At 39.7% G+C, this 12,063-nt stretch overlaps 1 protein-coding gene across 1 annotated transcript in view; it reads left to right on the top strand.

Moving 5' to 3' along the window:
• Positions 1 to 669: 669 nt before the first annotated feature.
• The window catches only part of LOC306819717 (uncharacterized protein), a 39,991-nt gene continuing 28,597 nt past the window's right edge, over positions 670 to 12,063 (top strand). The window contains exon 1 of the mRNA XM_079337222.1: positions 670 to 835. Within this exon, the coding sequence (XP_079193348.1) occupies positions 757 to 835 (79 nt within the window). The 5' untranslated portion in view covers positions 670 to 756. The remainder of the gene's footprint in view (positions 836 to 12,063) is intronic.

Genomic DNA, 12,063 nt, shown 5'->3' with positions numbered 1-12,063 from the left:
TGTGTGTGTGTGTGTGTGTGTGTGTGTGTGTGTGTGTAAAGACAGAGGAAATAGCAAATCAAATATGCATTAACTGTTTTTTCTGTTGGATATTTTGTATAGGTACCATATAGTACGCAACTTTGCCGGCAGGTTTATAGTCCATCACTGAAATGCACGTGTGCTCGTGTATAAGTGCGTTACCACCATGTTATATGCCAGTGCGTGCCACTACGTGCCCGTCTGCGCGGTAGTGAGTCTGATGGAGACACCACATATCGCCCCTTAAATCACTCAGCTACAAGCTCTGCAAATATCGACACGGGTGGTAATTATGTTGCTGTACAGCCCACGAGTTCAAAATAAGAGTCTCCAGGGAGGGAGGGTTCACCCCGAAGGAGAGAGGGAGGAAGGGGAGGTGGAGGAGGAGGAGGGAAGAGAAAGTGAGGAAAGTTGTCGGTGGGTGAAGAAGAAAAAAACCTTCCAAGATTAAGAGATTCCTTTTCTCCCACTCGTCCTTCTTCTCCATCCGTCCACTACGAAGAAAACGCACCTGAAAGTAGTACATTGGCTGCAAAGTTTCACCTCTCATCAATTGAATCCCTATTTATGCGGGTGCGCCCTTAATTGCATGTCTGTGAAGAGCGCGTGGAGACGCACGGGCGCGAGTCATCAGGTTTCTAAGTTGAAAGTTCTCGCGTGAGCTGCAGGTGTCCTGCGGAGCGGAGAGGAGCCAAGAAAGAAATATTGGCAGCTTTATCGATAGCTTCTAATGCAATGATGGATCGATGGAGCTCAGTGCGCGAGACATGGGTTCTGTGGCTGCTCGTGACGGTGTTTTACACCTCATATGCAGGTAGGTTAAAATATCTTAATTTTTTATTTGGTTATATTTGCAAATACGTAAATGTCGTTCGTAAGTGCTTAATACATGTACTTCAGCCGATGTAAAATGTTTATTAAGTTACTTTTCCCACCTTTCTTCCCCTATTCTCACCTGCTCTAACTGTGTTGCATCAGTGGTCACCACCTGCCCATCATGGCTAATGAAGTTGACGTTTTTCACCATCTTCAACATAGTCTTTGCCACACACTGTCATTTGTGTTTGCAGACAGTTGGGTTTGTGTGCATGAAATTATTTTGGCAGAAAGAGTTGAGTTTAAATATCCCCTTTCCTCCCTCAAAAATACGTGTTTTCTTCCTCAGAAGTTAAAAAAAATAAAATCATTTTCTTTGATCTCCACTTTGACTGATGATTTTGTCATACCAGGTCATGCAGGCCTGCAGCTTGTTGAACTGAGACCCTTTCTTCTGGGGTCCTTGAGCCTGATATTCATTTGCTATAACCAGTCATAAGACATAGGTCTATATGTCTAGACTTGTTCTGCCATACCTGCTTCTGTATCCGTCTGTCTTCTCATACAACAGCCTACAGTAATGGAGAACAGACTGAGGTAAATGAGTGAGCTACAGTATATGCTGTACCTTACTGGGAATGCTCAGTTTGATAAAGCAGCCCCCCTGCTGCTCTTGAACAATATGAGGAGGGTGGGCTAGAGAGGAGAGTCAGTGATGTTTTTCTAGAGTTATTATGTGCAAGTGTAAGTCAATGTGTATCATGAGTATAGTGTTGAATATTTTTTATTTGTGAAGCCTGCCAAAAAAAACTATGTTCCTCATACACTTAGTGCTGCTCTTCTAAAGGAACCATGTTTGCATAATCAAAAGGGAAGTTATGTTTCAAATGTTATTTTTGACCTTGAAAAAGGATACTTAATACCTTCTTTAGGGAATATTCGCAAGGTCTAGTTACTTCTTGGAGTCTTATTGTCAGCTGTGAGGTTACAATGCACCGAGAGATGACGAAGCCTCTGCAAGAGAGCCAAATATGTATTCCAATAAAAGGTGAGCATCATAGTTCGTTCTTGACATTGGAAACAGTAACTGGCATAACAGGCTCAAGTCAAGATGTGACGTGCTGATAAAGATTATGTAATGAGACTAAACGTTTCGGAACAGCTAAATGGACTCAGGTGAGATGGTTTTTAGTCCGACACACATGACTGCCATATGGGCTTTATGGGCCCACAAAAGGTTCTTAATGTTCTCTTCATTCAGAAAAAAGGGAAAGTCTTTAAGATTCTTGAGGATGAAGCACAATACCTTCGTCTGTGTTTGTCCTCTTTTAATTACTTATTTTTCCAGGCCCCCTTCGACTTCAGACAGAGCTTGGGGAAAACAAATTTTAAGTGGGAATTTCAGCGATTCCCAACGATTGTCTGTCAGCAGGTGAGTTGGCAGAGGCTCCACCATGCTGCAGCCACCTGCTCTGTCTGAAAAGACAAGAAAAGCATTTATTCATAGTCTCCAATAGCTAGTATCTTCCATAGGGTTATGTTCAGGTAATCGTCAAATGTTGATGTTAATTTGATCATGCCTAGCAAAACTTTGAAAAATAAGATTTCATATAGTGATTTAAAAATCTGCAGAGAGGTTGTTAGGTGCTCTTTGCAGTTTAATTATTCCACTTTATGACCTTGTAACTCACACACACATTCTGGGTTAAACCTCTTTCTGTCTGTGAAGGTCATTACTGCAGTGACTAATGTGACCTCTGGACCTTTAGGATCACCTGAGGTCAAACAAGCTCAGGGTGTGAACCTTGTAGCATCTAACACCTGGCTGTCAGTGAAGTTGTAAACAAATATTAGAATTTGAATTTTATCCTGACAGAAAAATGAAAAAAAAAAAGTGTCACACAGAGGCCATAAAACAAACAAACAATAGCATTCACTCTGTATATTTTGTACTTTCATTTTGCTCTTGCGTTTCTTCACAGTTACAGGACAAACTCTTTCGTAACAGCCATTATGTTACTGTCTGCAGTTACATATTACTCTCGATTTTTTTTTGCTTGCTGTCAAATGTGTCGACACACCTGGCTGTCAGCAGGTTTGGTGTAAATTACGATCATAGTTATCTGAGAAATGTGGTCAACTTACGGTCAAGCATGCCACTGTCTGGCCTAAGGTGTTTTAGGCAGTTACCTTGCTTAGTTGATGTGTGTAACCTGTGCCTTCAGGAAATTGAAGGTCAGAGTCTTTATTCTTTATTGCTTTTAAAGAATTAAAAGTATTCATTAGTCAAAAAACGATTACAAAATAACCTGGTTGCCAATTACATATATTTAAACTTTAGCATCTCAAGTGCAAAGCCTTCCTGCTGCATTCTAAATGAGTTGTCTAGTCCACAATGATTATATTTGATGATTATTTACAGTAGGACACATTTTGTCTTCTGAACTCCAAACTTACTCCAAAGCCCTAAGGATCAAAAAGTACTTAAGTTTCGGAACATTTTTTGTTTTATAGGATTTTTTTTTTTTTTTTTAATATGGCAAATGACAGCTGAAGAAAGCCAACAGCGGGCTGGCTTACCTCCTGGTTGTAGAGGAGAGGTCACTGAGGCAGTTACAGGCGCTTTTGTGAAGTAGTAGGTAAAGTTGCAAAAGAGAGAAAAGGGCAGAGTAGAAGACATCGACACACTTCAGTAAAGTGCTTCTCAGGCCATTAAAGTACTGCTCAAGTGTGCTGGGATGGAGATACGTTAATGCTTCCTTGTTATGACATCCTGACATCCTTGGTGTTGTTACGGTTAATAAATGCTGTGTGTAGGTGTGTGTGCCTTGTCTTTAGAACTGTGATTGTTTGGGTACATATGATGTTCTTGCCGTGTTTGAAGTTCCAACATTTGTTGGCGCTTTTTGAGCCATGTATTGCTTTTGTCCATCGCTTAGTAGCTTAGCAGCTTAGCAGCTTGGTACCACTCCACTCTCAAATGTATACCAACCAGAGAGCACCTTATAACACAAAGACGCAGTAAGCACATCCTTGTCACATCCTTCCTAAGAAAGAGAACATGGATGGTGTTTATGATTTAATTGTTTGGCTAATGTGAAGTTGAAGCCAGCAGATCTCTGGAAAGAAATGTGAAGAGAATAAACATTTTTATTAGAGGCTTTTCCTCTACATCTGACAAAGACATTATGAGTCAGGATTTTAAGGAGTGACATAAATAGAGTCACAGAAAAAGACTTCCTTTAAAGGTTCAAGATATAAAGAGCTACTGTTATCAAGGCATAAAATAAAGCTGCATGAATTCATACTTAGTCTGTGTCAAGGTGTTTTGGAATAAAACAATGATCTGAGTTGCTTCTGAGCAACACAGTTGAGAATCTGAATTGTGTCCTTTCATGGCCTCTGCTTTGCTATTTCTATGTGCTGTTTTATTTACTGGGAAAAACAATTGTTAAGTCTCCCAATTTAACCATAGTTCTCCAGGGAGTAACTTAAGATGAAAACAAAATTCTTCATGGCTCTGTATAGATTGAAATGTGAAAGTACTGTTGTATTCCCACACAGCAGTCCGTGGTGTTAGAGCAGGTGGTTTTGATTTGACAGCTGATGGGAAACACCTGCTCTGACATCATCGATTGGGAGATGGCCAGAGGCGCAAGCTTTTCTTCTACATGATTCAATGCAGGATTCATCTTTTAAGATATTACAAAGCCCTTAAGTTGCATCCCTCTAGGGATGGAAACGTAGGCGCACCACCACTTTGGCCAAGACTGAAATATTTCAACAATGGTTGGATGGATTGCTGGGATTTCTTGTACAGACATTGTACAGTTATGATAAATGAGTCCATTGGCTTTTACTGTAAGAGATAAACATTTTAAGTAACATGTCCAGTAATGGCTAGGTGCGTTTACAAAAGATGCATCTTAGGAAACACATTTCAATGTCAATTTAATGCAACTTTAATTTCAGACTAGTGGAGGTCTCCCTTAGAAAGACAGGACGTAAAAAGAACATTGTAGATGTAGCGGACAAAGCAACAGAGCCCGCTGTATGACTATGATGGGAACATCTGCATTCATATCAATGCTGTGCACAGTTCAACAGAATCACAATATCAACAAATGAGCAGAGCAAAAACATACTGCTAAATTCTCCTGATAGTGATTTAACCTGACACAGCCTACAAACAACTTTATCTCCCTTTTCAAGATCACAATGCTGTCAAACTAAATGACCTGAGCGATGCCAACCGTTCACTGTACTGCTTTACATCCTTCTCATTGACTAGTTATTCTGGTGCTGACTGGTGAGGGTGTTGATCGTTTAGTCGTCTGATCATAGTCTTTGCAGCTTGTGAGTTTCTTTTTTGTAAATGTTGAGCTTGTATCTTTGTCTTATGAGCACAACTTTTATTGTTCTAATGGAGTTTTGACTGTGAGTGATAAAGGACATTGAAGACAGTTTCTCTGATCAAGTTGCGTACACATTTGCTGGACATTTGGCTTGCCAGTTAAACCTGCCTTTGTTCTGATGCAAAGATGTCTGTCTACAAAAATGTTCAAAAAGCTCATAAACAAGATGCTAATGACCATTATTGTCATTACTTCACCCTCACACTTTGCACTCCACCATAGTAGGTCTGCATTCTATAAATCTTTTTTATGTCTGAAAATAAACTTGCTCTTTGTTGTCCAAAAATCAAAGTCACTGTATGATAATGCAACATCCAACAATAATAGAGCACAGAGCCACTAAAAGCACTGTGTAGCTGTCCGTGAAGGCTTGGAGCCCTCTGCCTGACAAATATTGATCCAGTCTTTGATCCATGTTTGAGGGGAAACACTGACTTTGTGAATGTACGTAAAAAGATTTGTTGTTCATTTTGAACAAGACGAGAGATGACTTAGAGATTTTAAGCCTTGAGATTAAGTGTCAACACAGGTGCCAACAGATTCCTAAAAGGAGATAAAGCTCACATTTGTCAGTCTTTTAGCTTTTATCTTAGTCTCACCATACTTAAGGATTCATCATGTGTTTGGCACACTTTCATTATTTAACCCTTTTTTTCCAGGAATATACTTTTTAAGATATACATCCTTTTTTTTTGCAGAGAGAGTCCTGGTCAAGACGGCAGCATTAAAAAGTTTTACATAAGAACAAGAAAGAATCAAGGAATGACTTAGTAGCGTTGGGCATTTATTGGTCAAATATTGACCAGATGAGGGAGAACATTCTATACAGTACAATTACAAATTACAGTGTGAGTTTGTGGAATCAATTATAGCAATGTTTGCAGCTCCATAAGGACTTACGGTAGTTTAGGAACCCTGAACTGCTCGGGTTCTCTTTCATGTGCAGTCCATCGCTCTTATATCTCTCCATTGATGTATGAACATAGGAGTGTAAAGAATAACCCCTGAGGGGATAGTAAAGTATCTTTCTTCATAAATGTATTATTGAAGTCATAGTTGGTGTTAGGGGGGTACTGGAGAGCATTATGTAAAAAGTGTTTCAATATTTTGCTCATTAATTTTAATGGAGTAGGCACAATATTAAGATCTTGATGGTCATAATTTAATGGCTGATTGGTGTTTGTAGTTTATGAATGGAATAGGACCCAGAGCCTTGTGGATGCTATCTTGTAAAAAAAAAAGAAGAAGAAGATATTAAGGCTGCAACAGTGTCCTTTTAATTCATTGGCATTTATATAGTCAAATAATCATTTTATTGTAGCAGTAGATGTATTTTGTTGTCATTAAGTATTAAGTTATTCTGTATGCAAAGAAATGTTTGTGTTGGTTTCAGCAGGGGATAATATCCAGTACTTTCCTGTGATCAGAGACAGCTAAACTGGGAGGAAAGGAAACATATGGTTCCTCTATGCTATTCTACCCTCTGCACTCGTTCTTTTCCTCGTCTCTTCTCTGGTTTTCATCTCGCTCTTTTTATCTTTCTCCTTGTTCAGTCTCAGAGGAGATTGCCATGTAGATGTTTGGGAAAAGCTTGAGAGTAACATATGTGAAGGACTGAAATGACAGGCTCCTGGGGCAAACAGTCTGTGGGGGATTTCTTCTTCACTTGTGTAGGTGTTTCAACTAAACATCCGTTTTGTTTCTGCAAAAGGCGTGTTATTGCATTCTTCGCCATTACTGAGTTAATGACAGCCTAATCACTAGCACACACACATATAACCACAGACGTACACAAAAGAACACTTACCCTGTCTTCCCTTATACAGTACTCACACAAATAGACACACAAACACACATCTGGTTTCAAGGAAAATTCAAAGTCTTTCCAATAGCCTACAGTGCCTGTGAAGTTGTCTTTTTGACAATGTGTTGTTTGTGTCTGCTTTGCTGACCCACTTACTTGGGTGTCCCTACACAACACTTTGTCCTAGCAATGCTTTGATTTGTAGTTTCAAAAATAAGTCATCACAGGGTTTTTTTTTTTGCTCCAAAAAACTCAAGCAAATGTTTGAACACAATGGGTTATTTCAGAGTCCTCTTCGTGTGTCAGTCTTTTTGAGCGATTTTTTGTAATTAGTTTGGGTGATGAGTGCTGTGTTGTTGTAAAAAAAATACTTGTTTGTGTTGTTTTATCACATGGATGTTGAAGAAGTCCTCCTTTTCCCACCTTGAATTAACAATAAACACCCTCAAAAAGGACTCAAAATACAATACTTCCAATTTATCTGGACGACATTTCATAGTTTTGCACACGCAACTACTACTTTACCTAAGTTTGGGCTTGTTGGCTTGGTTTGGTTATTTGGAAAAAAAAATCCTGTCCAGCTGACTGGAAAAGCTGTGCCTCAGGTGGTCAGGTGGTTTTTCTATAGGGATGGCATCAGAAGGTCAATACCTAAGCCTAAAATTCAAAAAAAAAAAAAAAAAAAAAAAAGTTGTCATATGTTGTTCATCTAGATTTTTCTGTTGAAGCTTACTTGCTCTGCTTTACGTTAAGGCTTACTTTTTGACACTCTGCATGTGTCTGCACGTTGATCACGGTGCCCCTCATACCAATGTTTAGAGCCTCAGGATACCAGCAGCAACTGATGGAGAACCAGAACCAGACCACGTGTGTGTGTGTGTGTGTGTACTGCAGTAAGTGTATGCTGTATGTGTGTATGTGGTGCAACTACACACACATGCAAGGCCTGTTGATGCTGTTTTTTTTATTTGCTTTTATATGGTAATGCATCAACAGTACAGGAAGAAACTGAAGTGTCGAAGGGCATTCAGAGAAAGAGCAACGTTTCCATGTCTCATCTTGTCCCCTGCTGCATTCAGATGTCAGCGCTAACCACCATTTCTTGGTATGTACAACTTTCTTGGTGTGTCTTTAACACACTGGTCTTTTTTGAACACACAGGATCAGTGTCACTATGACTCCTCTGTGCAATCACCAGGCGCTACCTTGAAGCCTAAAAAGGTCATGCTAATGAGCCACCCAAAAAACAACAGCCCGTATATCATACATATTGTAGTGCTATCCGATAGCATATAGGTGTCTCTGATATAAATTAATGAGGACAGAGGTAAAGCCGGACATTTTTCTCAGCCTTTTATTTTTCTTGTTGGAAGTTCAATGAAAGTATTATTAAAAGACCCATGGTAGTACACTAATTATGGCAGTATCATCAATGATTTTAGATTACGGTTGGATACAGAAGGAAGATGTTTCATTCGTTCGTAAATAAAAAAAAAGAGTTTGTGAATTCAGTCAGAGGACTTTGAAAGTAAAGTTTGACATGTTTGCTTATCAGCTTGGTTATAGTCTTGCTGAAAGTTTGATGAGAAGATTTACACTAGACTCATGTCTGTGTACGCTAAATGTGAAGATGCAGCTGATTTGCTTAGCCTATGTCATGAAGTGAACTGTCTGCCTATGTTCTGCGCTCAAAGAATAGTGCGGTCAGGACCACTTTGTCAAAATGGATACTTTGACACAATTAGAGTATTTTTTTTTTGTGGCAGTATTGCTCTGAGGGATCTCCCTGCCCTTCCACGTGCTTACATGGAAAGCGTTAGGCAGAGACAGCACACATCCCTGCCCTTACCGCGCATACAAGGAAATTATAAAGCAGGGAAACAAGCAGCAAACCCTCCCAGAGCAAGCATCAATGACAAGCATAACATTGAGTCAGAATAGCATAAATGGAGGAGGAGGGGTGCAAATGCAGCATGCAGAGGGAGCAGAAAAGAACAGGCTGGCTAGAGTTGTTTTAAATAAGGCGGCGTACGAACTATTTGGCCAATAGGATGCTTTAAACAGATCAGCTGGCCATAAGCTGATGAGGCTTGGGTGAAATCAACTGATGTGACTGGCACAATATTAGAGTGTGACTCCGTGGCCTGTCTGGACTATTGCGGGGCTTCATTTGTCTTTAAAACAATGGCCTGTCTTTTCAAGAGTTTTTATTTAGTGCTGTTCAGTAGGTGTTAGCTGTGGTCAGAGTAGGCTTTTTGTTTTTGCTTGTGTACAGTGAGGCTGTTGACTCTTATTCTTAATGCGAACATTTCAAAATGTACATCGACACTGCAGTGCATCTGGATGTCTGAAGAAGTTTGCCGTTTGATCCAAGCTCTCATCGTAACTTGACAATTGCATGCTTTTAATCTTCGTAAATGAAGACAGTTTAGATATAAAGAGCTACGCATCGCTTTGGGCAAAAGCAATGGGGAGGCGATTCAGAAGATGTAAACTTACATGAGGGAGACTCCTCTTTTTGCAGACAGCTGCCCTCTGCTTTGGTGGAGCGCTCCAGGGTGAGTGAGACAACCGCAAGTCTTCAAGCTGGCTCGCAAAAATGTGCGTGTCCTGGGAGCCGTAACCGCTCTAAATGGGTGTTCTCGTCAGAAGGTCAAATTTTAAACAAGAAAATAGCTGGATGTGCTCCTGAGGCAATAGATTTGTGTTTCTGGCAAACAATGTATTTAAAGAAAAGGGGTTTCAGGACATCAATAGGCTGCTGGTTACAGTTAAATGAAGTAATGAAAATGTTTGGGTGACATTACTGAGACTACATATTGTATACACTCTATGCTGGAGTCACATATTTAAAGAACAAACAAAAGAGTGGTATCAAAATTCAAACGGTAACAGAGGTTGTTCGGAGGCTTCAATGAGGTCACTTCACTGATCCGTTAATTAAGTGTGTCATACAGGATATTTTCTTGCACCTGTTATTAGTCTGTGCTATTATTAAGCGGCCATGACCTAACTGACAGGAATTTGCTTTGGTAAAACAAAAACAGAACCACAGCCACAAGAAACAGACAAGCACTTTGGAAAATAAACAATGTGTTTGCTGTTAATTTGTTTATTGATCCATGTGTACATGATTAACAATCCAGGCAGATGTTTCTTCTCTATTATCTCTATCAATGCTCTTTCTAGCTCTGTTATTCTCTGTTATTTGTAAGGCTGTGATGTTTGATGTCCTATTGGATTCTGAGTTGTACAGTATAATATATTGGTGTAGACTATTTTGCAGGACAACACACCTTGACAGTCACATAATGTAAAAGCATGTATGGGTGTCACGTTTGAGGGTCAAGTCATCATTTTTTTCACTTTCAAATCAAGGATTGGACACAATGCCTACATTTTGAGTCATCTTTATGTTTTGGTTTCTTTTTTTTAGGGATTTTTGAGAGTAGTCTTGAGTTCTGCAAGTGAAGCGCATGATTGGTTTTGGTGGAATGTAAAACTTGGACTTTCAAAAACATTCGACTGTGGGGTTGTAAAAAAACAACTTGTTTTTGTTGTCTCTATCGCCAGGATTATTGAAGAAGTCTTCATTCCTTTACCCACCTGAAATGAACAAGAAACATCTTTTTGTGTGAATGAACTGTATAATGCAACTGTCAAATTAGAGTCTCCTTGCAGACTGTAGATGCACATCAGTGGTAGACTGTAGTAACCACTTTTAGACCTTATTATAAAATGATTATTACAATGAAGTATTGTTGACTTCAAGTCAGAGCTGTATTCACTGTCTGGTTTCTGTTGCCACTAATGTATTGGTGGCACTTTATCACTCTTTGAATAGAGTGTACTTTCACTACTATTAGGAGCTTACTTAGGTTAGGGAGCGCTCAGAGCACAAATCACTGACAACAAAAAAATGTGAAACTTTTAAAGACTTTTCTCAGCCCGTGAAGAAACAAAAATCTCTGGAAGTTTTAATTTCACAATATTTGCTGTATCAGTAAATACTGTAACATCAAAGACAGAGCTGACAGGATGCCAGCAGGCAAGCTGTGCTCTCTGACAGATGGAGAACTGAAAATATAGGCAGCTAAATACATCTGGCAGTCAGACTCCGACATCATGCCAACCTCTGTCTCTACATGCACGTGTATGTGCGCGTGCGCATCTGTGTGTTGAAAGGTGCGAGACAGATGGAGGGTTTACGTAAGCTGCAGAAATACGTGTGTAAAGAAGCCGTACCAGTAGAGGCATGCCCTCCTCTGCTCTCCCCTACCAGCTATTATTTCCCTTCATTCCCTCTTTAGCCCTTCCTCTTCTCTTGCACATTTTTTTCTCCTGTCTCTCCCTCAGACTTGTCTTTAATTTCCCATCTTTTTCTGCTTAGTCCACCTCCCACCAGACTTCTATGAGCATTGTGTCTACTCTTTTCAAAAGAATGCGTGTACATATGATTTGCATTTCTGTTCAAGCTGCAGCTCTGACCACATCTCAAGCATTTCAAATGTCTCAAATTTCTTTTAGTGTGTGTGTGTGTGTGTGTGCGTGTTTGCGTGTGTACGCTGAACATGTGTTTATTACCTCCCTCTGATATCAGTTTTTATCATTTGATGCAGACTTTTGCTTTCGGGTGTTATTATGTTTATACCAGGCTTCTGCATGTTTCCTTGAGAGACACTAGCATCCTACAGAGACTGTGACTGACAAAGAGCACATGGGCTGACTGATAAACTTTGTCATTAGTATGTTTACAAGGTTTAATTACAAGACCAGCATGTCCGAGGGGTTACCTCAGAGAAAAACATGCAGTTGTGTTCACTTTGTTTGTACATTTATTTATGATGCCTTATAAGGCAGTGCATCATGGACTTTTTTATTTTAGGGGTGTCAATCATATCGCAGTGTTAAGTAAATTGGATTGCCTCTCTTTGTAAAACTCATTCTTTCAATGGGAAGGCAACATCAGGCTTTACTCTAACAAAGCTTTCATAACTTTGTAAAACA

Source organism: Symphodus melops (assembly GCF_947650265.1).
Source record: "Symphodus melops genome assembly, chromosome: 2".
In the NCBI taxonomy this organism is placed as follows: domain Eukaryota; kingdom Metazoa; phylum Chordata; class Actinopteri; order Labriformes; family Labridae; genus Symphodus; species Symphodus melops.
Note: the sequence above shows the minus strand (reverse complement) of the source record. Positions and strands in the feature narration are given on the sequence as shown.